The sequence below is a fragment of the Trypanosoma equiperdum genome (genome assembly GCF_001457755.1).
Source record: "Trypanosoma equiperdum strain OVI genome assembly, contig: ctg_904, whole genome shotgun sequence".
NCBI classification, from domain to species: Eukaryota; Euglenozoa; class Kinetoplastea; order Trypanosomatida; family Trypanosomatidae; genus Trypanosoma; species Trypanosoma equiperdum.
In genome coordinates this window covers 5509-31406 of record NW_027124870.1, presented here as the reverse complement: position 1 = coordinate 31406, position 25898 = coordinate 5509, and the positions used below count along the sequence as shown (strand labels likewise).

At 49.9% G+C, this 25898-nt stretch overlaps 8 protein-coding genes and 1 pseudogene across 9 annotated transcripts; all 9 read right to left on the bottom strand.

Annotated features, from left to right (window-relative positions):
- Window positions 1-47: 47 nt before the first annotated feature.
- Window positions 48-2777, bottom strand: TEOVI_000443300:pseudogene (annotated as a pseudogene). The gene has a single exon. A coding segment is annotated over exon 1 (2730 nt).
- A 649-nt stretch (window positions 2778-3426) lies between these two features.
- Window positions 3427-4929, bottom strand: TEOVI_000443200 (serine/threonine-protein kinase Nek, putative; the record flags this gene model as incomplete). The annotated part of the gene is made up of 1 exon (XM_067227203.1): window positions 3427-4929. One exon carries the CDS (start codon window positions 4927-4929, stop codon window positions 3427-3429), a length of 1503 nt encoding a protein of 500 aa, XP_067083304.1.
- Window positions 4930-5254: 325 nt separating this feature from the next.
- On the bottom strand, window positions 5255-8146 carry TEOVI_000443100 (helicase, putative; the record flags this gene model as incomplete). Its single annotated transcript, XM_067227202.1, has 1 exon — window positions 5255-8146. One exon carries the CDS (start codon window positions 8144-8146, stop codon window positions 5255-5257), a length of 2892 nt encoding a protein of 963 aa, XP_067083303.1.
- Window positions 8147-8794: 648 nt separating this feature from the next.
- Window positions 8795-9163, bottom strand: TEOVI_000443000 (peptidyl-prolyl cis-trans isomerase NIMA-interacting 4, putative; the record flags this gene model as incomplete). The annotated part of the gene is made up of 1 exon (XM_067227201.1): window positions 8795-9163. The coding sequence occupies one exon, from the start codon at window positions 9161-9163 to the stop codon at window positions 8795-8797; it is 369 nt and encodes a 122-aa protein (XP_067083302.1).
- Window positions 9164-9778: 615 nt separating this feature from the next.
- TEOVI_000442900 (Nuclear condensing complex subunits, C-term domain containing protein, putative) lies at window positions 9779-12964 on the bottom strand (the record flags this gene model as incomplete). The annotated part of the gene is made up of 1 exon (XM_067227200.1): window positions 9779-12964. One exon carries the CDS (start codon window positions 12962-12964, stop codon window positions 9779-9781), a length of 3186 nt encoding a protein of 1061 aa, XP_067083301.1.
- Window positions 12965-13510: 546 nt separating this feature from the next.
- Window positions 13511-14812, bottom strand: TEOVI_000442800 (uncharacterized protein; the record flags this gene model as incomplete). The annotated part of the gene is made up of 1 exon (XM_067227199.1): window positions 13511-14812. The coding sequence occupies one exon, from the start codon at window positions 14810-14812 to the stop codon at window positions 13511-13513; it is 1302 nt and encodes a 433-aa protein (XP_067083300.1).
- A 1261-nt stretch (window positions 14813-16073) lies between these two features.
- Window positions 16074-21002, bottom strand: TEOVI_000442700 (SAM domain (Sterile alpha motif), putative; the record flags this gene model as incomplete). The annotated part of the gene is made up of 1 exon (XM_067227198.1): window positions 16074-21002. The coding sequence occupies one exon, from the start codon at window positions 21000-21002 to the stop codon at window positions 16074-16076; it is 4929 nt and encodes a 1642-aa protein (XP_067083299.1).
- Window positions 21003-21870: 868 nt separating this feature from the next.
- TEOVI_000442600 (uncharacterized protein) lies at window positions 21871-22266 on the bottom strand (the record flags this gene model as incomplete). Its single annotated transcript, XM_067227197.1, has 1 exon — window positions 21871-22266. The coding sequence occupies one exon, from the start codon at window positions 22264-22266 to the stop codon at window positions 21871-21873; it is 396 nt and encodes a 131-aa protein (XP_067083298.1).
- A 275-nt stretch (window positions 22267-22541) lies between these two features.
- Window positions 22542-24899, bottom strand: TEOVI_000442500 (uncharacterized protein; the record flags this gene model as incomplete). Its single annotated transcript, XM_067227196.1, has 1 exon — window positions 22542-24899. One exon carries the CDS (start codon window positions 24897-24899, stop codon window positions 22542-22544), a length of 2358 nt encoding a protein of 785 aa, XP_067083297.1.
- Between the last annotated feature and the right edge of the window lie 999 nt (window positions 24900-25898).

Below are 25898 nucleotides of genomic sequence, written 5' to 3'. Positions count from 1 at the left end.
CACACACATGCGATAGAGATCAGAAGTAAAAGAAAAAAACTACGATTTCAAGGACCCACCGACGCATTTGCAGCTGCCACCCTAAGTTGCAAAACAGCCGCATCAGCATGCCCCTGAAGGATTTCATTACTGCGTGCAGCGCTACCGGACCGCAGCTGCTGCCGCCGCTGTCGCAGCAACTCGGCAGCCTCGGTGATCATCGCCTCACGCTCAGCAAGCGTGGAGCGCAGTCGTCGGTGCTTTTCTTCGTGATCATGATTGAGTCCGCCACCTACACGCATCGCCCTCACATGCAGCAGAAGGTCATCCATTTCAGAATACTTCCGTACAAGTCGGTCATCCCCATCCCACCGACTAGGAGATGTTGAAGAGTTCAATGCACGGCGAATGGGAGTACTTAACGCATTATCCCTCTGGGGTATCATCGCGTCTCGCTCACTTGACCTGAATGGAGGTGGTTTTTCAATCCTAATCTCAGGCACCGAAGCTACACATCTTGACGGAGCTATTTGGTGCTGATCAAATCTATCAATACGTCCACCCTTCTCAGCAGGACACGCACTGTGGCTGTAACCTACTTTCCCAGAAGAAGGTGCTGACGAATAGTCATGCTGTGTTGGGGCGTCAAGAAACCTCGGTGTATATTCTAATCCTGCAACTCCATTTACCCGTTCTTTGGTACCCGTTGACCCCGTGCAACGCCCCAACTCCAAACGAAATGGTCTATCCTTCCCGTGCAAGTGATCCACCCGTCCCTCACTCATGGCTCGCGGTTCCTCTAACGCCCCTGATAACACGTCTCGCCCTTCCACCGATGCGTTTATCGGACTTGCGTAGCGGTGGTCATCGACTCCATGATAACGACGTAGCAAGTTATGTGTCTCACCTATTTGTTGCCTCTCCCTGCTTTCCCCATGGTTGGAAACGACTGAGGTGGAAAGAACGGGTGGGTTTGCCATCGCGGCATACTTCGACCGCAGGGCCCGGAGGTTCCGTGAAGGCTCCACAATACCTGGAAACAGCTGCTGAACCTGATTAAAGAGCGGGATAACAACAGAATCTAGAAACGCAATTTGCGACCGCCCAACGGATGTCGGGAGATCGAAACCGGGAGTAACGGGAAGACCGCGGCGGCGCTCCTCCTGTGCTTGCGCGGCGTGTTCCTCCGTGAGCACAAGCCATTTTGCTGCGATGTCTGCACCACGACTAATCACACCAAAGTCGGCTGCCAGAAGAAGGAGAGAGAGGGCATCTACCCTATCGTCAGGAGCACCGTAGTCGAAGCCGCCCTCTCGTGCTTTTGCTCGCCAGTGCTCTAAATGGTCCTCCAACACTGCGGTATCTGTTCGGCAAATGAGTTTTGACACGATAGTCTTGAACCTTAGGAATGACTCATCATTCATACGACAGGTGAAATTGAGCTCTGGCACCTCCACTAGCTGAAAAGCAGTGGCCACATGCATTTGTTCAAGGGTACCAGGGCCGGGGTAACGATAGCACAGCGGGTCGCACGTCCGCACCAAAAACTCATTCGTACGCCCCGGGTGCCGGACGTCAAGTGCAACCGCTGCAAAAACAAGGGCTTTCAACTCCACAAGCGTCACGTGTCTCATGAGTGGCTTTGTGGCGGAGGCAAGCGAGAAAACAGCCTGCACCACATCCGCCGCGCGCACTGCGTTATGGAACGGATTTGGTCTGTAATTATTTTCTATAGCTGCCACCATGTGGCACCACCTTTGCATCTCTTCCTCTGAGGCAAACATCTTCCACCGCGTGACAACCTCGGCCGCTACCGTCTGTAGTGCAGAAGGTACAAGTGAGGCGACCTCTAGAGTATCAAACCCCCAGTCACTGAAATCGATGCCTTCACACAATGCAACCTGCAGTTTTGTTGGGACAACAGTCAGTATTGTGGCATGTACTATAGACGGATGAGAATAACGTGCCGACATCGGGGCCGAAGATGACGAACGGACCATCTCGAGAGATTTTTGCTCTTGCCTAGGTTGTACAACCTCCCCCGCGCCATCCGTGCCGCCCCTCTGTGGGTTTTGAGCAGCCTGCTCCCTAATCTGGGTTTGCGTGGCAATTTGGTGCACCTTTCGCTGCGCACCTTCTGCATGCCCTTGAAATTCTTGCAGTTTACTGCTCAGAGCGCTGTTTTCCCTTTTGAGTCTGCTTATCTCATCTTGGAGTTTGCCAACTACTCGACCTCCCTCATTTGTTTTTTCTGCTTGCCCAACAAACGGCACGGACGGTGCCTTCTCCTCCTGCACGGTATCGACGGTGGATTCCTGCTTGCGCACGGAGGCATTGCGCTGCTGAAGTACCCTTGGGCTAGGTAACGGTGCTTTTCGCTCTAAATTAACCTTTTCCGTCGCATTCATTCGCATCTTAGCGTCTGGAACCCTCAAATGTGCATCCACAACCACGCGATCAGCTGATGTATCTGAGGGCGGTTGCACCTTTGTCGCGGTACGGATGCGTGATAGTTTTGACGACACGTTTGGAACGGCGTAAAGCGGAAGCACATTCAACGCGGTACTGTCCCTGTCGCTACGTAGCATAAGGAAACAGCTCACACAGACTTGGAAAGGCCTGTCTCCGGAAAAAATGACACATTCCGTCTGCACACACTGGGAGCAGCACAACTTGGAGCAGCACGGACACACAGTCTTCGGTGTAGATGATGTAAATACTTTTCCACACGTGGGACAGTCGTAGTCCTTCTGCGAAAATCTTCCACAGGGGGAGTGCGAACCGTCGTAGCACACCATTACCTGAAGTTTAAGAAAAAAAAGGGCGTGCGGCAACGGTCACAGTTCAGTATATTACCTGAGTGTACTGGAAGCGCAGTGCGATGCGTAGCCATAGCAGAAAGAGGTGGTAAGGGGGAAAACGAAGAAAGTACCAAGAAAGAAGATAAGAAGCAACATTCCAAAGGCACAGAACACACTGCTATGTCATTCAAGAAAAAGAGAATTTTTTTTTAAAAAGCGTATTTGCGCCAGTTTGTTTGTGCGCATGTATATGTGTATGTATGTATTCGCGGATCATGTGCTCACTCGATGAGCGCCATTAGAACAACTGTTAATACGCGCCCAGTCGCACAGTGGCATGCACATGTGCATATCCAGCAAACTATGTTGACTGACACAAAAGACAAGTGTAGACCCAGAAGCAAGAGGAAACAAAAACAGTAGGGAAACTCCAGCTTTCCGGAAACCATCAGAGGAAATTGCTATTACAAAACAGCAGAAAGGAAAAATAATAGAAGAAATAGGGGAAAGGAGTGACGAAATGAAAAGTAAGCAGGGGGAAATGGACATGCGTCAACGTACCGTTGTCTATCCACACCAGACCTCTCGCTTTCATTTACTACTTGTCGTCAACAACATCTGTTCGTAACAAAGATCCGCCAAGGCTTCAACACAACCCATAATTTGTAACCTTGTACTGACACAGCAACGCTGCAGCGTCGTCAAGTTGGTCGAGATCAATCTTTGCCCCACCCGCGGAGTGTCGCTCCAAAACGGCGGCTATGTCATCAAGGAAACTCGACCCTGTTCGGGATAAATCTTCGTGGGATAAACTGATGTCGCTGGTATCAGCCCTCTGTGACGAGCGGGGCTCCTGCTTTAGCTCAATCACTACGGGAACCCCATCCGCGGCATCTGCATTCTCCTTCCCAAGAAGTTCCATACGGCGCTGCTGCATATTTTTGCGCAACTCACTCATATTGATTTTACTCTTCGCTGACTTGATGCGCTCCATTGCCTCCATTCTCTCCTGAGAACTTAATTCTTTACCCTTATCAAGCCTTGGTGTGGCTTTTTTAGGGATATTATTCCTCTTTGCAGGAACTGCGGTGTTTCCAGGCACCTTTGGGGCCCCCGTCTGCCCTCTTGCGGTGAGCGGATGCTTCTGTTGCTGCCTGACCTGCAACTTCTTCCGGCTGCAATCATCCACTGCCATCATTGCTGCTTTTTCCTCTGCACCCCGCTCATTCCCCCAGCTAGTAACAGCATCGCAACTAAAGAATAATTCCGGGCCATAGTACTGTTGAATCAACCTCCCTCGCGATGGTTTCTGCGAGACGTGTGAAGGGTGACTCGGTGGTACGACTAAGTGGTTGTCGATAAGATCCTGAGAAGTCGGACGCTCCTTCGGGTCCTTCCGAAGCATACGAAGAACGATCTCCTCAAGTCGTGTATCTAACCCCGTGTCAAAGGGTGCAACGTCCCGCGTGAGCACCTGCTGCAGCAACCCCGGTAAATGTTCAGCTTCAAATGGGCGCCGCAACGTACACATCTCATAGAAGACAACACCGAGACTCCATACATCACTGCGAACATCATAGGCGTCACCGGCGCACACCTCAGGGGAGAAATAGAGAGGCGTACCAACCATGCTATTTGTTGCTATGGAGGCGCTTGTGAGGACCGTGCAGACACCGAAGTCGCCTAATTTTAAATGGTTTTTCTCAGTTACAAAAATGTTGCTTGTTTTAATATCGCGATGTACAACACGACGTGAATGAAGGTGCGCAAGCCCAGAAAGTAACTCTACCATCCATTCAATGATGGCCTCCTCTGGGAACGGCTGGCCCTCCTCCTGCTGCAGCATAATGATTTCCTCAAGTGTACATTTACAACATTCCATAATGATATTTACAGATGTGTTGCCACTAAAGCTTTCACGAAACTTAACAATGTTTGGATGGTCCACACCACTCATTACACATATCTCTTGAAGCACACGCTTCCTCTCATCAGCACCCATGGGAAGCAAAGACATTTGTTTCAGCACATAGGGCCTATCTGTGCCCACCTCCCGTACCTTAAACACATCAGTAGTGTTACCTAAAAACAAGGCCTTCTCAATGGCATATCGCTTCAGCTCAGGGGCGGAAATATCCCGCGGCTTCATCACTCACGAGGACGAATAGAGCAACTGATTCGTGGCTATTTGCCCCCCGTGCATCAAAGCGGTGCAAAAAAACCGCAGCCAAGAGGTGAAAAAAAAAAGGGTGTGGTCCGACAGAGCTGGATGAAGCCACAGCGTTGTTCGAGGCATTTGAAAACAAACAAGGTACGAATTTAAATGCGAAAACATAACTGAGCTGTACGCTGGAAGTGATCCAAAGGGAGGCACAACACCAAACATTACTAAACAAACAATCTGAACAAACAGACACAAAGAAAACACTCACGCGCAAACCGACAAAAGAAAAGAGGGCGGGTCGAGCAACCGCTCAGGAAACCCTTGGTCGCTTCCGAAGGAGGTGTGCGTAATACAGTTGAAACTCTTCGGGTATGTGTTGGCCAAAGGAAGTTAGCAACTCCCCATAGCGATCACCAGCAGCCTCTGTAAAGAGCGAAATAAGCTCGTCGGTGGCAGTGCGTAAAACCTGCTTTTTGTCGTCATCAGTCAAGCCGAGTTGCGTCCGCGTGCCCGCTATCCGCTTCAATATTTCACGAAACTGGTCGTAACTCGTCTGCCGCAGCCGCTGCTTAAGAAACTGACAGAACTCCTTCGAACTGGAACCCGTCAGGAGAGTTGGTGGGGGAGCTGAATTGGTGGTTGTAGGTGAAGGGAGCACTTGTTTCTTAAATGTGGGTCTCGGTGCCGACGCCTCCGCCTCCTCCAGAGGAAGTTGTTGTGGCACGGACCTTTCCCCGCTCTTGTCCTTCGTGAATTCCCGAGATACAGCAACCGGCACCTCACTCGCTTCTTCCAGGATTTTCCGTCGTTGACCACTTTTTTCGGCTGCCGCCCCCTCCAACACCTGTGCAGCAAAGCGTTTCGCCATTTCCGCAGAACTTGGAATTTTGGCTGCCTCAGAGCAGCCACCCGGACTGTTGCCCTGACTACCCGGCACTGCCTCCCCCAAAGAGCTGGCACCTCCGATCATTTGTGCACACGCACCCGCCTGGCGAGCTGAAGTTCCCGAACGGCGACGGTACGGTGCAAAAAACTTTGCAATGCAAGCGTACGTCCCACGAAACTCCGAGTGGACCGTACAACGCGACCCCACCCACTCAGACAGTCCGTGCAACCGATCCACGAAACGTTCATCAGCGAGCACGACAGCGCCATAGTCATCTTTATGTCGTATTACACGCCCAACGCACTGGTTAACACTTCGCATGGCCTCGTTCATATACCATTCATTACCGGTAAATGGCTTTCCACCCACCGCAGGCCGTTTGGTCGATACTCGTGTGATGTATTCCCGTTTGAGACGAACGAACAAATCCGTGTGGTTTGCAAACGGTATACCCGCGATAACCACGCACCTACCATGCTGATCAGCAAAATCTATACCCTCACTTATTCTTCCGCGGCACACCGCTAGCAGAAAGGCACCACGTGTCGAATTCGCATCCACCTCCCGCTGAAAGCTAGTAACGATTGTTTGTGCATCAGCTGCAGCGGCCGGTTCGACAAAAACGGGCTTCACCTGCTCGAGCATCGCCCAAACAGTCTCCGTCTCGTTTGCCCGACCACCTCCAGTTCGCCACAAATCCACAGCCGCGTTTAAAGCGACGTAACTGGGGAAGAAAACGAGTATGCCACCTGGTGTAATTCGTGAAATATTCACGAGCGCCATCCCAAGTCCAATTCTATAGTCCACACCATTGCGAAAGGCATAACCACCATTCAGCCTCTCACCTCCTGGCCCTCTGCAAAGCACACTTCCAATTACCTGCTTCTCTTCAATGACGTGACTTCCCTTGAGGCACACTTCAAAGGAAACACCAAGCTCCATCGCAAAGTGACTGAGGGGCGACAACGTGCCGCTGGTAAGCAACAGAGAGTGCAAATCACAAACGAGCGACTGCACCACACGCGATATGTCTAAACACCAATAACTCAACGTCCGAGGATTGGCGTGACCATTAGTATTCTTGCCATCGGTTAGAATAAAATAGGAGGAATCATCATCACCTTCACCACAGCGCTCGAATACGAACGAAAGGAATTGTTGCACCTTTGACAGACCTACACCCGTCGACTCACTCTGTGACAGTACTGTAAGCGCTTTTGAAATCACTTCATTTATAAACCCTCCTTCCCCTCCATCACCAAAGAAGATGTCGTGTGTGATGGCCGCCTTCCGCAGAAAGGAAATCATGTAAGAACCACTCCGAACAATCTCACAGCCTGTTAACGATCCAGAGGTATCTAAACGACCAGCATGTGTCTCTGCCTCCTCTTTACTCGGCAGCTCCCTTGGCTCATTAACAATACACGCCTCTAGTCCACAAAGAATAACCTTCAGCGAGGCAAACTCCTGCTCGGATGTCACAGCACTCGTATCGTCATTGTTATCTTCATCTTTCGACAAAATTCGTTGCATCGCCATGGCCCTGGAACACTCACAGATAGCATTTGCAAGATCTAGCGGCTGTAGATTCATGCAGGAAGCCGACCCGAGCACAGACGGCAAGTTGTGTGCCTCATCAACAATCAACACGGAGCCACTCAACTCAAAAGGAAGTTGCTTTCGAAAAGACACATCAAAGACATAGTTATATGGAAGAAATACAACATCTGCATCTTTAGCAGCATCTCTTTCGTAGTAGTACGGGCAGAAGCCGCACTTCCGGCCCTCAGAAACTAAATCCTCCATGTCGTGTATCCATAACTCATCTGGAAAATCCTTCCTCCCCGCGGCACGTGCTTCATAGCCACGGTAAAAACGACAGTTCCTATCTTCTCTGAGCTGGCTGCACAGCTTCCGCTGAGCATGCGAAGATGGAAGCTGAAGCACCTGTGAGTTAAGACACATGTGATCCCTAGAACCCAATACTGCCATGGAAAAGATGCTGCTGTAGCGGGTCCGCTTGAACTCACGAATAACTTGGCTTAACTGCGCATGAGTCCTACTGCAGTACACCACGCGAAGTAAGCTGGTTCGATCGCTAATACCACTGTTAAGAAAACAGATGCGCCTCTCGTCTAGCCAAGCCAAAACGCCGCAGAGAAGACACAACGTTTTACCTGTCCCTGTTGGCGACTCCAGAAGTGCGTTGTGAGATCCTTTCAGGGCATATATGACAGACCGCATGTACTCCTCCTGCACCGGATAGGGAGCGAATGGAAATGAAACCTCAACGCCGTCAATAAATACAGACGACATGATCCGTTAACAGAACAGGTGGCCTGTAATATTTCCCTTGTCTGGTGAAAAGGGGGGAGGAAAAACGAAGTTTCTGAACATGCCAAGGAAAAGCGGGCCTGCTCACACACACGCAATCCGCTACCGTCACTCAGCTTGAAAAGACACCATTTTCAGACAAAAAAAGTGATCATAATGAATAGGAAGTAGCTGGCGCAAGCAGCCGCTATTGTGGACGAGAAGAGACAAATGACTGCATTTGCTCTCATGTTTCCAAAGAAACGAAGCGCCAAGGGTCAACTATGGTGCAGGCAGCCCGAGCTTATAACTCTTAACTTCGTAGCGCTTCTTTTTTTCTTCTCTCTCACAAAATGGAACACGCTCACACCTGTTGGAGAAGATAATTCAGCACCAAGATGGCACTCCCCCTCTACACCGCCAATCGGAGAGATTGTGGTGATGTCACACCGATTACCAAAAACAAAAAAGGAAAAAAGAAACCCACCTCCCTCCCTGCCCCTCATAATGGCATGTGTAGAATTTAAAATGTATCCCCAACCACCTATTTTCAACTTCTCAATACCGAAAAACAAAAAAGAAAAAAAGGGGGAACAGTAAATACAAAGTCAATATGAGGAGGGGGAGTGTGTAAGACTGGAAGTGGGCACCTCACTGCTTATCCTCCACAAAAATAATGTGATATCCAAATTTAGTCTTAACCGGTTCCTGAGTCATTCCCCCTTTGGGTAAAGCAAAGGCTTTCTCGGAAAACTCACCCACCATGGCACCACGAGTGACCCAACCGAGATCACCACCGGAGCGGGCCTTGTCTTCGCTGTAATCCCGAGCAACATTGGCGAAACTCTCGCCAGCCTTTATCTTTTCCAATGCCTCCAATGCACGGCTGAGCTTCTCGCAAAGAATATGCCGTACCTTCACCTTTGTGTATCCAGAACCACCAGACGTATCCTTCCCCTTTTTTCCACCATCAGCGCTACTACCGGTGTTCTTGCCGCCCTTCTTGTTTTCTTTGCCCATTGAAACGGAAAAAAAAGGCGACGGAGAAACTCAATTTGGCTCTTCCCCTTTTCGCTTGGGTCACCGATGCTATGTGACCGAATGCGTTCACGCTCTGTCCTAACCTTTGATGTTCCTTTCCTTTGTTCTTTTATTACATCATGTACTTTGGGATGATTAAAAGTGGTGGTGAGTCTGGTGGGAAGCGAGGGAAGTGCCCACCGTTGAAATATATACATATATATACGTATATATAACTGCGACACATTAGTTTATATTTGCTTGCTATTTTGTCATTCAAAGCAGTAAACAGGAAATATATTACTATTCTATTGGTTTAGGGGGGAAAAATCAACTAAGCACTCAAATCTAACAGAAGGCACACACACATACGCACACACGGAAACACCCACTGCAATATGGTCATCCCAACATCATCTCGTTTCGTCTCTTCCTGTCATTGCTTTTGGCTGCCTGTGCAGCACTTCACAGCCTTCTGATGTCACTGCCGCCACAACGTCATGTCATTATCTATCTGTCCTTCTTGCCATGTGTGCGTGCAGCTGCATGTATGGCTTTTGCGCCTCCTCTCTTGCTCTCCCTCGCCATGGAAGATCCCTGACGAACACACAACAGTTACCGGTCCGTCCTGCCACGGCGGTTAGTTGTCGAGTTGATCTCGAACACGGTTTCTGCTTCACGCGCCCGCTTCTTAACACCAGTGGCAGTACAAGGCACTGAATCCCCACTAAATGGAGTGGAAGACTCGTAGGGTCGCGCCATTTCACCCAAACAGGAGGTAATACCGGAGGTAATACCGCAGTTGAGCAACTTCACTACAGCCTGATCCCGCTTCTCCACAGTTTCGTTCCACCGCGTCGTCAGCGATTCAATCGCTTCTGCACTGATGGGCACTGCAAAACGCGCAACCGCCTCGTCACGCCACGACTCCAAGCGGGGACGAACAGGAGTGTCCGTACCAACGACCTCGATCGCACGGGTGCAGCAGAACAACAACCAGGAAGGAAGTGCTTTCGTGTAGAAGTACATGCACTTCTCGAGTGTTGTCATGCAAACATCCCGCGCGTGCTCCGAGTCATTTTGTGCTATCTCAATAAGCAGCTCGCTAGCAATAAACTCATGGAGGGAATATTTGCTCAACATCTGCGTGAGCTGACTATTCTGCGATGAGTACCGAGCTGATGTACGACGACCTGATGAAATTTTACCCATTGCCGACTTTTCCTCGTCCTCTGGTGCTATCTCGTCATCAAGCCTCGCTGCCTGTCGCGCGGCCGTCGGATCGATATTGCGTATCTGCACAAGAATAAGAGCGTCAGACAGTTTTGTGACAAATTCTATCAACCATGATGCAGTTGGTACGTGCTGCCGGAGCATCGCGACGAAGGCGAGGACACCGCCCTGAGCAAACATGGACTGACGCTGATCGTGGCTGGAAGCGTAACTCTGAAAAAACTTACTAAGGTAGTCCACCATATACGCGGAGGAGTTGTTCGTCTTCTCTCCTTTGCGGTGGGCTACTAGGTGTGTCAAAAGGTCTGCAATTATTTCAGGAACGTACCTCGGATGCACGCGGCTGCAGCTAAGTAGCTTGCTAAAGCCAACAACTGCCATTGTGCTTCTCACAGCATTGTTCGTCCACACAAACGCGCGCAGCGAATTTAACAAATTGCCACCACCAACCTTGTGCTCATCCTCCCGTGATAAGGCCTTCTCGTGCCGAAGACGTGCCTCAAGAGCACTTTCAACACCCGCAGAGGCCGGAGAATGAGCGGTAGCGTCATCATCTTCCCTGTAGCTCACCTCCTCCCCTGCAACACTGCGGCTGCGATTGCTGTAAGTGCCGCTAGCCCTTGTTTCTGTGGGACAGTCGAAGAAGCGCAGACCGTACTCCATCACAAGGTCAAAGACGACACCCAAAGCTGCCAATGACACGCAGTCGCCCTTCTCCGTGGTTACATCGGTGGCATCGCTCATTATCAGGGGCATAAACGTGTGAACTGTGTCAGGATTAACAAGGCACTGTAGTCCAAGCGACTTTGTGGAAACAATCTTCACAGGGCCGTTGTCCAGCCGGCGGCCAAGCTGGATGATGTGAGAGCAAAAGGATGGGATAGTATCACCCCTTTGCGAGTGTGAAAGAAACGCAAAAACAATGTGCTGCATTCGCAGAAGGAACTTCTCATCCATGTCCATCTCCTCCCGAAGTGTTTCATACTCCTCCTTCTCCACTCCTCCCAACCGATTCTTCATGAGTAATGACATCAGATGTTGATGCCGCTCGCGACTCTTCTGTCCGAAAGCTTCCACGTCATCATAACCTAGAGAATATTTTCGCGGAAGCCTCAAACAGCGGAAGAGGGAACTGAGTGCCGAAGTAACGGTTTTGGTGGCTTCCTCTGGTGTGCGCTCAGTCAATGCCTTCAGTGTGCGGACAGCAATATCCACGAATAGCGTGGGGTCATCGTCTGGAACAATCTTAAGCAGAAAACTAATGTTGCGGAGCAGGCTGCTCCTTGTTGTGTTGTCCGAGTGTGCCAGAAAACCATTTTCTTGATATATCTCAAACACGGAAAGTAAGCAACGAAGCATGGCGTCGGCTTCATCGGCGTTCTTGTATTTCACTGCCTCCGGCTCCGCATCTGGATGAGCAAATAGGTTAATGGTGTCCTTGAGGAGGGTGCTGAACTGCGCCAGTGGCAGAAGCACGGCCATTTCATCCTCTCCCTCGGCATCCGCCGAAAGCCGTGCACTGGTCTTCCACAACAAAAGTGAGGCCGCGCTTACACATCCAAAATCCACCACGTATTTCTTTGCTTTGTTGTGACGCTTACAGTACATTAACATCTCCGTGCAAAAAGCATCCACACTTTCAAGATCTATGCAACTGCAGTTCTCCGCCATCAGCAGTTGCAGAGTGGCTTCGCAGTCATCGCCGTTATCACGATGCAGCCAAGAGTCGGTCAACGCGGCCCGGCATGCATTGGCAACAGTCTTATTCCCATCCGCTAAACCTTCTTTAATTAACGACGGTAGGTTGACTCCCCTCATGTGCGCACAAGCGGTAACGATTTCCCACCGTGAGCGGCTCAACGCGTCCCAGGCGGCTGCACGAACCCGTGCCACTGCATCACGTAAACAGCGAATCATGCTGCTGAAGTAGCCGTTTGTGAACTCCGTTCGATCGCGCACATTCAAAAGTATCTGCCGACGTACATCCGCAGAGGTGTCAGTGCAGAGAAGTGCCAGCAACTGCTGCGTCATATCGCAAGTTTTCTTACCAATTTGAAAATATGATGCGCAGGAGACAGCTCGCTCTCGTACCGCAGGAAACTTGTCGTGTAACCGTAATTTAACCACCTCCGCCAAATCCTCATACAAATTCTGTCGTGCAACTGTGTCATTCTTGGAATCCACCGTCCTCAGAAGCGCGTCGAAGAGGGACACGACACCGAGACGAACCATCTTGTCGTTTGCGTTGTGGAGTCCCATTACTGTTTTCAATATTGTTAAAGCAATTTGGTCGGAGCCATACCTCTCGCGACACTCTTTACAAAAATCTGTGAGGAAGTTATACTGCCGCTTGAGCGCATCTGGGGGAATACGGGGGGCCTCCTTCAGCACAAGCAACACCACATAACACACAGACTCACCCACAGCTATTTGGTTGTCCGCAAAGTACGCAAGTAACTCTTTTCTGCACTGGGGAATGTGTGCGGCGCTCTTATGAATCCGCTGGAAAATGTTCCCCACACTTGCAACGTCGAACTCCTTGGAAACTCGCTTCTTTTTAGGCGGCATGTCCGACAACAAACGATATCTGGCGGTGTTTACAATGCTTGAGAAGGCAATAGTGACAGTGCTAAGTGCCTTCAGGTATATCCCCTCACCGCGACCTACTTAATATATGCGTAAGAGCGTAATGTTGTTGATTTTAGTATTGTCGTTTAAAAGATAAAGGGGAAGGGAAATAAATGGGTATTTGCACGTAAAAGGGTGGAGAAAACGACAAGAAAAAAGCAAATATAGAGCAAAGAATACCCAAAAGAGGCCAGTTGCCATCGGCCTGACGGAGGCAATTATACACGTACATCTACATCGACATATGGGTGCGTGCGGCGTCAGTGAACTTCCGCGTACGGTATGCGTCTAAACACAGCACAGGTAGCCAAGTCATATTTTTTTTTAAAAAAAGGGGGGGGAGAAGAAAAGTTGGCGTATTGCAAAGAATGGCACAGTCAGAGAGAAAGAGGGTAACCTGTACACAGAGATGTGTGTGGTGCAGAAATACAGATCCGATATGTTCGCGCCTTGCGGAGGCTACCGCCCTCTTTGTTGTGGCATGGCTTACACTGCAGCGTCAAACTCCCCCTCCCATTGCGTAGAATAAAATAGCTGCCGTCTAAAGTAAAAGGCCTCCTTTTTATCTAACTTGCTCAAGTAAGAGTGCGTAAAAGTCCGCACGTCCTTCACCTCCATGGCAAAGTGAGTGCTCAAAACAAGATTCTTTGATATCGCAATTACGTCGGGATGTGGCTCCCGCCCGGCGTGCTTCGCTGCTGTGACCACGTCATTGATTTTGTGAAGGAACTTGTAAATCACCAAAATCCGTGAGAAACCATTAGTCAGGACCGTCATGCTATTCATCTTCATGGAAAGCAACTTGTACACTGCTGACAACGCACTAGTGAGTGAACGAAGCAGTGGGTAACTGGCTGGTTGTGGATCTGAGTAGTATTTACCTACAAGAGTGCATACATCAGTTGGAGTGTTAAGCTCATCTACAAGTTCAACACCAGTTTGCTCAAGTGAGACATTGGTTACGACCACCAAAAGAGCAGATACAACATCGTCATCTGACGAATCAAATCCATTTTCCACGTATCCGTGCAAAAGCGACGAGACAGCATGAACCGCCCTTCCTTCCATCGCTGCGAAAATACCTTCTGTTTGTGTGGTCAGCTGCCCCAAGCATGTCACCGCATGCAGAAACATCTTGCGATTGGTTGCGGAATCGTTTTCCAGAATAAACACAAGGGCTGCTATCACATCTTTCTTCCCAAAAACACATTTAGAAGAACTCGGAATCGGGTCCATCAGCTCGAAACCTGGAGGCACCTCCGCCCCCAATAACCATCGCACACCAGCAGCATTGAAGCTAATCTGATAAAGTACCTGCGCTGCAGCCGCCCGAGCCTCCGCACGCTCAGCTAAATTTCTGCGGTCTTGAATAGAACGAATTGCAGCCTCTAATCCACCTTCTTCCATGACTACGTGGCATCCCTGTGAAATTATGCAGAGGGAGCGCAGCAGCGCGAACACCTGGCATTCAAACTCAGCACATGGCGTAGTGATGAGCGCGGCCACAACAGCTGGAACGACATTCATCCTCAACAGCTTGATTTTCGCCTCCTGCGAGGCGGAGTGAGCAATCAACAGTCGGACTGCACGCCGACGCTGCAGGGAGCCCACCGCAGGGTCACTGAGACTGGCAATCCAATCCCCAGCGGTGTGGGGTTGTAATCCATTGTAAACGAGTCCAATGTCACGGTTGGGACGGCCGGCAAAACCCTTCTCCACGTCGTATGGGTGACGCTCCTGAAGACAATCACTGACATAATGTCGCACTGTGCGGGCGGCCTCCGCCATGGTTTGGATATAGCCTAATTCGTGCTAGCAGTGGAACGTATCTCGTGCGCCTCTATTAGACTAAAACCACGGATCAGGAAGGGTCGAAACTTGGAGGACACGCACACAAACGATGTGAACCGCAGAGAAAAATATTCCTCTTTGGGGTGATGTAGGTGTTTAATAAATAAGAAGAAGGAAAATAGAGTTCATGTGTGTAGCAAGGAAAGGAGAAGAGAGTGAAGATGGCGGCGGCAAGTGATGAAAAAAACCACACAACCAATAAAGGGGGGAGGTGAATGAACACAGCAGCCAGCAAAAGTAATTAAGTATATAACGTGGAGTTAAATGCATTCAAGCGATACGTAAAGGTAAGCACCGCATCGTGGCGGGGGAAAACAAAAAGCGGCTTCACCCATCACTCCGCAACATGGCACAGCTTCCCACACATACACATAAATACAAACATAAACACACACACGCGCGCACGCGCACAGCCCCTTTCCCCCTTGCCCATGTCCATTTCCCCTTGACATTCCAGTAACTGGATTGTCAAGTCTTCTCTCCTCTTTCCCTCTCATCCGTCTCACCCTTCTCCTCTCTCCTCCTCTGCCTTTAGCGTTCCTATTATCATTATTATCATTATCATTATTCCTAAACACCCTTTCATACACACACACACACGGACCCACCACCCTTCGCGTTTTCGTTTTATTTCTGGTATTTTATTATATCACATCACTAATCTAAACACTAAGCTATCTTTTTCCTTCTCTTATGTTCATTTTCAACTCTTTTGAAACCGAAAAATAAGCCCCTGCACGCTATGTTTGTTCGACCGCACAAATAAAAGGGAGCAAAATGAAAATCACTTAAGGGAAAGAGCCAGTGTGCAGCAGAGCGAGTGGCACAGCGATTTCATCCCCGCAGCTGTCAGCACGGCGTGCCATGAGAATTATTTATAACGACGGCGGGGAAAACAACTATTATTATTAGTATGGGCAACCCTTACATAGACATAGTGCCAAAACTGGTGACATTGGCTGCGGTGGCCGCGTGTTGTTGGCAGTGAATGAACAAGAGGGGAATAAATAAGAATAACAACGCGGAAGAAGGGAAACCTTCCCTTAAATACCATAAAAACAGAAAACCTTGAAGGGCACAAAAAAAAAAAAAGAAACAAACAACGCACCTCACTCCCTCACTCCACCCCACCCCACCCCTCAGGGACGCACACATAAACACACTACATCCACTGGCGCCGACAACTAAAGCGACGCTATCATTCGATCGGTGAAAAGAACCCCATTCCCAGAGGTTCACGCTCCATGAAGCTACCGAAGTCAATGATGTGCGAACTGAGAGCTGTGACAACGTACATGACAAGATCCTCTGGGCACAGAACCCGCTCTTCGTCAAGGGACAGCAATTCCGTCACGGCAGGTGTGAGGAGCCCATCGTAAAGCCAACATCGCACCGGTCGTATTTCAACCGCAGCGTCCTCTGTGATTACCACAGAAAGAAGAGAATTGTCCTTCACCTCCGCATCGCAGCCAACCAACGTTGAAACAACGTTGAGTCGGAGTGGCTGGCAATGTGCCAAAACAACGCGGTCAATATTGTCCACGGTGTTGATTACATCCTGATAGGGAAGTGTCGATCCGTTGCGAAATGTAATTGCGTGTGGTGTTAAGGGGTCATGATCACCCGTCACAAAGTACAAGAAGAGGCGTTTCACATCTAAGGCAGCAACCTCCTGCAGCAGGTCCCCTGCTTTAGACGGGTCCCCATAGTTTACCAGGTAAACATCAAAACCATATCGGTTTACGAGGACCTCCTGGAGCATCAGGAGCTCACATAGCACAGTCCCCTCATTAGAATTTGCTTCGCAAAAAATAAGCGCCACACTTCGCCCGGCCCACTCCTTCACAACGTCGGAAGGGACCTCTGCCTTCGCCGCTTTCCCCTCTGTTAAGGACCTAAGCAGTTCATCACTCCTCATCTCGTTACCAGGCGCCTCGGCCTCAGTTCCGGTGCAAATAACAAGGTTACGAACAGACCGTCCAAAAGCATCACCGTCGTGGCACTGCAGTCGCAACTTTGAACGAACTGCAGCCGCTTGCTGATCGCTTCCCTTGAATGCCACCAACTGACGGGCAAACTTTTCCTTCAGGCGGTTTACTTGCGACTTCAGTCCTGAATTTCTCTTCACGTCGTTGTTTGCCTGCAAATGAAGGATGAGTTTGCTGATATTTTGGATGTCGGCAAGAGTGGTATTTTCGATGAAATGCTGCTCCTCCTTGAGAAGTCTCTCCTCCAAACGCGGAAGAAGAGTCAATTCAGCTTTTTTTCCACCCGGGACGACGTTCTTTTGGAGCTTCTCCAGGCACGATGTTAATTTACCCTTGCTGTGCTTCTTCGGCTTGGTTTGCTTCAGTGCACGGTCCGACAATGCCGCCGTGCACCCTCCATCAGGTCCCTGCGCCGACGTGGGGGATGCTGAATTTTCCGAGCTTTCAGCAACTTCTGACACGTCCTCGATCTTGGAAAGTGTGCTAGCCGCTGACGCTGCTGCTCTCTGGCATCCTTTGTTGCTTGTATCCAATTCACTATCTCTCGAAATATCCCCCGCAACTTCCGATGTGTTTCCGTTATCGTCCTCCTCGTCCTCCAATGATGATTCCTCTGCATTATTTCTGTTAACAACACGCTGCAACTCCAACTGTTGTCGCACAGATTCAACGGCGTGCCTGAAAGATTCGGTAAAGCCCCGACCATCCAAGCAGTCCAGCATTGCCGATAATTCGTCCAATCTTTCATCCGAGACGGAACCCTCACGCAGGCGATTTGATATGTCAAGCAGCAGAAGAGTCACAGACTCTTCAGCATCACCTTCGGCGAAGTCACCATTACTAGTGTCTTCCTGCGCCTGCATACCAGGCTCTCGCGCACCTCGCGGTCCCCCTGAAGCGGGTATGGACTGAGCAGCATCTACAACAGAATTTTCGAGCTCCTTAAATCCTAGAAGCAAATTGATTGGAAGTCGATCTCCCTCCTCGCCAGCTTCTCTTAGTAAACTGAGATACGGTCTCAGTTCCTCTTCATTTTGCGGTGGGTTCTCGTGGATACGGCAAGTTGCCTCATCAAGCATGTCTTGCAGGTATGACATGCGAGCCACCACATCGGCGTCCTGCACTTGCCCATGTCTCGGTGAACCCTGGTTGAGGTTGGCACGCTCTCTTGTTGACCTCAGTGCTTCCCGGACCCTCTCATCTGCGCCCACTCGAGCCGGGGGAGTCCCCTTCAGCAGTGTAGCCGGCAGAGCTCTTACATCCTCCACATCATTACTGGTTGAAACGGCGGCGTTCGCTCTATTCATTGCTTCCCCCAGTTGGGCCTCAAACTCGTCACGGAGACTCCTTTCCTCATTAGAAGATATCCCAACAGAGTAAACCATAGCCAAGAGACCTTGCAGGGGTTCAAGTTCCTCCATTGAGACAGTGAATTTCTCCATGTTGCTTCGCCGCAGTCTGTCAGCAATGTCGGCAACGGACCTGAACAACTTCAAACGCTCCGAAAGCATCGCATTAAGATTTCCCTCCTCTGCACTAGGGACAGCATCGGCACTCTCTTCATTATCGTCATCTCCAGAACCGTCGTCAGCATTAGCAACACGAGAAACGGCGGGTGTACTGGCGCCCCCAGCCCCACTCTCCTCGTGTGCTTCGTCTCCCGTATACGCAGCCACATTTTGCAGCTGTGTGTGCATCTCCTGAACGATAGGAAGAAGAGGGGTTGCTATTTCACCCAAAGAGAGGCACTGCTCTCGTATCTCTCCGATACTCACTACGAGTCTTGACACAATAAGGCGTCTTTGTCTCGCTGAAGCATTCCGAAACTCTTCGGATTCTAGAACGTTTCGTATCTCCTCCATCCTTGAAATGAGTTCAAGCGGATTCACAGAAGCTGAAACAGACACATCTCGAGTCGAATCCGGTGCGGTTGAGGCGGCTTCGAGAGCTTCACTAATGGGAGCAATGAGAACGTGCATCATCTCCGCCTCAGTGGGTTCCATATGTGGCAAGGATGACATAACATTTTGAAGTTGGGGTAAGAGACAAAGAGCAAAGCTCTTCCTCTTCCCCGCATCAGCTGATTTAAAGGCACTGGAGTCCAACAGCGACTGAATCTCCTCAACGCAGGCTGAACTGGCAAGAAACAGCTGGCTACGCGTCTCACCATTCGAGCCCTGCCGGGCCCTCTGCTGAAGGATACCTTTTATGTGCGCAATAATTCCCATGAGCTGCTGCTGTCCGCCACATGCTCGGCACTTCTGCTCAATTAGCTGAAGCTGATTGAGGTTCTGCCGCGCTGCTTCTCCCTGCTCATCTGGTGGCAGTGCGTCGAAGGCACCGGAATTGATGTACTCAAAAACCTTTTCCAGCAATACCACCGCCTCGTCCGCGAGATCCGCCTCCTCCGAAGTGGCAAGACCGTTCGTCGTTGATCCAGGGGAACGCGCTGCACCACCGCTTGCGGGGCCAAGCTCCCCACTTCCACGTCCCATACTTGCGCGCTGACTCCACCTCTGGTTACTGGAAGTTTCATCTGGGGTTTCATCACCATCATCGGACCCATCAGCGACGGACCCGATCAGGCCCTGTGCCGTCTCAATCATCGTCATTATCTGCAAGTTTGTCTCGTCTCGCGGGGCACGCTCCATTCTTTGGTGAAGCCCTCTCAGTTTTCTGCCAAGTTTGCCGATCGTCTGCTGCTGTACCTCAACCGGTGCGTCCATCAACTCATCCGAGTGAAGTACCTGAATGATTGCCTGCAAATTTGCAACGACATGTGTCACGGGTATATCATCACCTCTCTCTCCCCGATAACCATCCACATTATCGGCTTCACCCTCATTGCGTGGGGCACCTGTGCCTCCTCCGCCATGGGAAGAAAGCTCTTCGCGAGTCAGCGCTTCCATCTGTTCAAATACAGATGATACCCTGCTTGCAACACTGTTGATAATCGCAGTCGCCTCAGAATCATCCCATGTAGCGGCCTCCTGCAGAATACCGCCCAAGGTCGTTTTTATGCTCATCAACTTATCCAAACGACGCCGCGCATCTGGCTCCCCCAACACTGAAGACTTTAGCTCCGTGAACAAAGAGCGGAGTTGATTCAGTACGAGATCAAAGTTGGCTGGCCTCAGACCACGGCGTACTCCTCCCAGAGTTGGAACACCCCCATGCGTACCATCGGCAGTAGCAGCTGCAGATTGCGATCCCCTCCGCTGTAGCCGCTGGATTACGGCTTCACACTTATTCAGTAGTGGCTCCCCGTATTCGGCGGGGAGGCGGCGTGCGACCGCAGCCACTCTGCTTATCTGCACACCTACTTGGTTTTGAAGCTCCTGCATCACCGGAGCAGATTCCACGTCAGCCGTCGTTCCGTCCAGGACGCGGACGAAATCATCGACCATATCATGCAAAGACTTCAACTGTTTCTCCAAGGCTGGGGACGGAGCAGGAAGAGTAGCGCCCTCGCCTTGATTGGGCGAACATGTAAACGTGGCTTGCAAACCACTGATGAGGGGTGCAACCTTTGCCTGCAACGCCGCCGGCAGTTGTTCCTTCTCTTGACACAGGGCGGCAAGTCTTCGTGCGCACGCCTGCCGTACACCCGTCTGCCATTCCGGTCGTGCGTTCCGAAAGTCCTGTGATTCGAGCAGCGCGCGAATCTCATCCACCTCCTGCACGATATTAATGAAGCGGTTTTCCGCATCATCTCCCGTGGGAAGTATATCCTCTGCCTTCTGTGGGGCCACTTGTTGACTGGCTTGGTGCACGGGCCGCTGTGAAGGGTGGGCAGATCGCAACTTGCGCAAGCCCTCGCGAATGCGGACTGCATCACCCACCTTTGGCGCTAACGCGGGGAGGTCGGTCTCTCCTAACAAGAAGAGGACTGAACCATCCACATTGTTCTCCTCAAAATTCTTCATCGTCGGAGGCGAAACGCCGAGTGAATTCAACCAATCGAGCACCTCCTCCGCGCACCACTCCTCAACAGGAGTAGAGGCAGCTGTGTGGGGTTTCCGTCCCTGGCGCCGTCCCTCTTGACGAGACAAGAACAGATAAACGGAGCTCGGGACGGCCACCGCCGCAGCTGCCGCACAGAGGGCAGTAAACCAACCATTTCCCGTCGCCGAAGGCATTTCCAACAAAAAAAAGGGAAAAACAACAATGATATGTGTTCACCTCGTTTCGTGGACAGCTTCCGATACCAGCTGGCAAATCAGTATCTTCTCGTTCCTTTATTCCCTTTATATCTTTTGACAGTTTTCTTGTTCCTCTATTTTTTTTTCTTTTTTAAAAAACAAAATCTGTTTTTCCCCTTTCCCTAGACCTTGACTGTACCAGCAGAAAGACAAGAAAAGTCCTCGTGCACACGGTGATGAGGTTCGGATAATATACGCGCGCACACACATACACACACACACACACCTATATATATATATATATTACAGGAACACAGTCCGCGCAACAAATTGCTTTTCAAGAGGGAAGAAAAATAAAGCTCCAAGTACCAAAGGCGACAACAGGAACCTTCCCGATAACCTTCCACCAACCTCATAATGGAACAATAGCGGCAGTAATAACAACAGCAATGGCGGTGACCACAACAACAACGAAGAAGGAGACAATCATTTAACATTAACCACCAAGTCAACTTTACCTCAGTAACATGTCACCAACCGTAACATCGATACGATAGCCCCGACATCTGCGCATATACAGCGCAACGGGAGTCTAACGTTTGAGAAAAAAAGGGGCACAAAGCGTAACCACACGCAATTATCCGCACGACCATAATTTATAGCAGTGGGAAGTAACACAACAGCAGCAATGATACCATTGGTACCACACACACACACGCGCCAAGATACCCTTCTCTCGCACTTGCACAAGCCCTTTTCCGTCTTCCCCCTGTTCCCCATTTACACTATTCCGCCTTTCGCTGTGGTATATGGAATGGCCAATGAAACCACAACCTTTAAAAAAAAAAAAAACAATCCGGTCTCATCACCTCTCAACTCTGCGGTTTGGAATCAAACTCACCGACTTTTCTGCGTCAGCCACAGGCACGGCAGTATTTTGGTTACTATCCGTACCATCCCCAAAAAGTTTCTCATAGTAATAGCCACCGGGCAGTGCGCTGTAACTCTCCGGCAAATGGTGCCGTTGGTGCTCTGACATTAATCCTGTGATGTACACATAAGCTGCCGCTACAAGAAACCAAAATAGCAGCAGAAGCCCGCAAAAGGTAAGAAATGATGTGGTGAGACGACACGCGGGTCCTACTGCAGTTTGTGTGCACGTAGCAATGGGGCAAAAGCACTGGTAAAGGCGCATGTCATCGCCCATGAAACAACTCTCGGAGTCTGTGAAAAAGTGGTTCGTGCGACCCCCGTGGCACATGGTGATACACGTATGTGAACTGTATTAACTTCGCTCCTGTCAGGCAGGGAAGAAAAACCTTGCTGTTCTACAGTCTCCTGTTCGTTCCTTCTTGAAAAAAATATATGTATCAGGGGAAAGACGGGGCCAAAAAAGTGGTGTTGATTCATTGTTAACGAGGAAATGGATATGACCAATAATACGCAACCAAACGCCCTCCAGGTGTGCATCGCTTACCAACAACATATGAAAAGCTGCAAGGTTGGTGAAGAAGGACATATATGAATGCACTTGCGCTACCAACTGCCAAACGGACCAGTTGGTTGCAACTTCTGCTGTAACTCACGCAGCTTTGACTGCTTCTCCAAGACAGCAGCCTGCGCCTCCGCCACCTGCCGCCTTTTAACCTCCAGAGCTTCTTTTGCTGCAGCCCACTTCGCCTGCCGTTGGGCCGCAAGCGCCAACTTTTCCTTCACAGCCTTCACCTCCTTATGCACGGCCAGTAGTTCTAAGAGATCTTTGTGAGTTGGCTGCATAGCTAGCCACTTCCTTCGCTTCAGCAACTCCTCACCCCGCCTTCGCGCAAACTGGATCTCTTCCCGAAGCTCTTCCTTGTGTTCGCTTGCCACTATGTCCAAAACATCCCCGAACCCATTTTCATCAGATTCGACGCTAATTTCCAGCGGCTCTTCAGATTGATGTGTCTCCTCAGACACCGTCAGTCTTCGCTGCTGTTCCACCGCATCATGGAGAACCCGCCGCAGCCCCTCTGCAGCACCCCCGTACGCCAGCTGATCCGTGTTTTCGGCAACCTGAATGAAGAAGCGACGTACCTCCAGCAGCCGCTGCACGTTCTGCTGATTTCGCATCATTAGTTCATCCAGTGCCTTGGAAGATGCCTCTGAAAACTGATGTATGCATGCGCGGGAAGACTCTTCCATCTCATCTAGCAACCCTTCAACACCATCTTCACTACCTTGAAACACTCTCTCAGCGCAGAGGGCAAATGCCTCATCATCACCGTCAAGCATCACTACTTGTCTGATATGCTCCACGATCCTCGCCCTTTGTTGCAGCACTCGGTTCAACGAAGTGAGGGATTGTAATAATAGCCCCTGTATTTCACTATAGCACCGGTAGAACAGCATTTGTAAATTCACAACAGGAGAATCGTTATCTACCGTAGCATCGCGCAGTGTCCGACAAAGAGCCGCGGCGCTGGAGTTCTGCTTCAACAGCTTTTGCGAAAGCAAATTTAACCACTTCACCTTCTCTGAGGAGGCTCCATTCTTCATACAGTCCTCATCGGTGCATGAGCTTTCTTGAGGTTCACCAGCGTTTGACACCAACGTACTTGCGTCCAGGTTGAATAACTTTCTCAGCCGAAGCACTTCCAACCCCAATTCCTCGGCCTCAGACTCTAACTCCTCGCAGAGAGTTGTCACGGACATCGCAAAAACACTGGGGGCATTTTGATGTGACAGCGACACAACATGCGGTAATGCCTGGAGATGACTCAGCGTAGCATCCAAGTGGTGCAGTGTGGTATTCATCTGCCTGATGTCCACTTCGGCGGAGAAGACCTCCGGGGGTAATAAATTATTCGCATTAAAGGAAAGAGAAGAATTACCGCTAAAAGCCCTGCTGCGAGTGCGAAAATACCACTCCAGTGAGTCATGCACTAGTTCTTGCAAAGACGAAACGATAGCCATCACACGCGTGCTTAGCAGTTCCACACTGCCATAAACGCTCTCACAGTTCTGTAATTGAAGAAACAACTCAGATATCAGAGCCTGTATGAGTAAGACCGAGGAACCAAGTGGTCCCTCACTGTCCAACTTGGAGGTAGCAGCTCCGCAAGCTTCAATGTACCGGCGCTCGCCCTGAAGATCAAAAGAAGGAAGCCGTGGCAATTCACCGAGTACGCCGACTATCCGGGACCGGATTTCCTCCGCAGTGTCAGTGGTTTCCATTAATTCCCTAATTCGCGGTGCTGAGCTCTGAAGGATATCTGAAGCTAACCGCTGAAGGGTATTGCATTCTTGTTCAACCATCTGCATCAGTTCCACCATGGCGTCGTCACCGTTTATTACGTCACTACCACTATAATAATTTGCGTCTGCGGAATCCTTCGCCCTGCGACACAACTCCATCTCTTGACGAACACGCAAAACAGTGGCCCTCAAAAGCTCTACGGACTCCTGCATGCTTTCATTGTCTTTTGTCTTTGCTGAAAGCTCGGCGGCGTATTCTTCGTCCCTCCTGCTTATCTCAGATTCCAGGCCAGCCGATTTGACAACTAATGCATTGTATTCATCTTCTTCCAAACCAGTGTCATACTCCGCGAGAAGCGTCGCCGTGGGAACGACTTCTACCGGCACACCACCGCCCGTGTTGGCCTCGTGCACAGCCGAGCCTGGTGTAGCTGGAGAATGGGATGAGGTGCTTGAAGGGCCGCCAAAGTGCTCATGATCATGCTTTTGCTTCTCCCACCGTTCCTGTTGGATTGCAAACAACGAAGGGTTCGCTGACGTGCCAGTTCCCACAGCATCACTATCATCGCCCTCCCGCGCTCTCTTCCTTGTGGTGGACAACTGGGAGGCAGTTGGTTCCCCATCATCTTCAGCAAACGGATTATCTTCAAATGCTGACATATGCTTCTGAAGGCAATGCCAACACACCTACCACAAAATACGCGTCTCACTGAATGTAAGGAGAGGGGTAAAAGAGAAAACAAAGAACAAACATCCGTTTTCTTTTTTGTTTGGCAAACAGATAATGTTGGGTGAAAGCACGGGAAGCAGCCGAGCAGACTACCACAGGGGCACAAAGACAGAGGTGAAAAGGGGGTTCAACAGGAGGATGCCACCAGCGCATACATATATATATATGTGTGTATATGAGTGGGGTACCTCCGATAAGGAAGGAAGGTAAACTTTATTTTTAAAAAAATAGGATAAGGAACGCCAAGAAACAGTAACTTAATGGGCTGCACATATGTGTGTACGCAAACAAACACACACACACACGCAAGCACCAACATTCCTCGTCCATTTTCCACTTCTCATAGCTCTCCGTTTTTTGTTCTACCTACCAGGGGCTCGGACACAACATATTTGTTGTTATCGGTATATGTGTATTTGCTGGTGTTGCCGTGGTTTTAGTTGTGTTTTTCTTTTTCATTATAATGCTCTTTGTAATTATTCCCTTTTTATTTTGTTCTTTCATGGCTGCCCCAACGACCATTTACTTGCAGCTGCAATGATTCACATCCAGTGCGCACGTACATCCGTGCACTCCTGACAAGAAAATAAGTTGGAAGCTTTAAAGCGCCTGATCCAACACAAATTAGCTGTGGCGCACACACACGTACATTCACATTCATTAATAGCAGTATCAAGATCAACATGGGAATCATCGGCTGCAAAAACGCACACACGCACGTGTATAAATATGCATATGTTGAAGATACAAATTTATTTATGCTTATATATATATATATATATATATATATCGTCTCCCTCCCTGACGCACAGGTATAATAATTAGCCCATCAGTCAGATGCAAGTGCAGTGTAGATATACAACACGGCATCTGTCCAATATATATATTATAAACAGAGAAAGCGAGAGCGAAAAAGAAGGGGAAGAAAG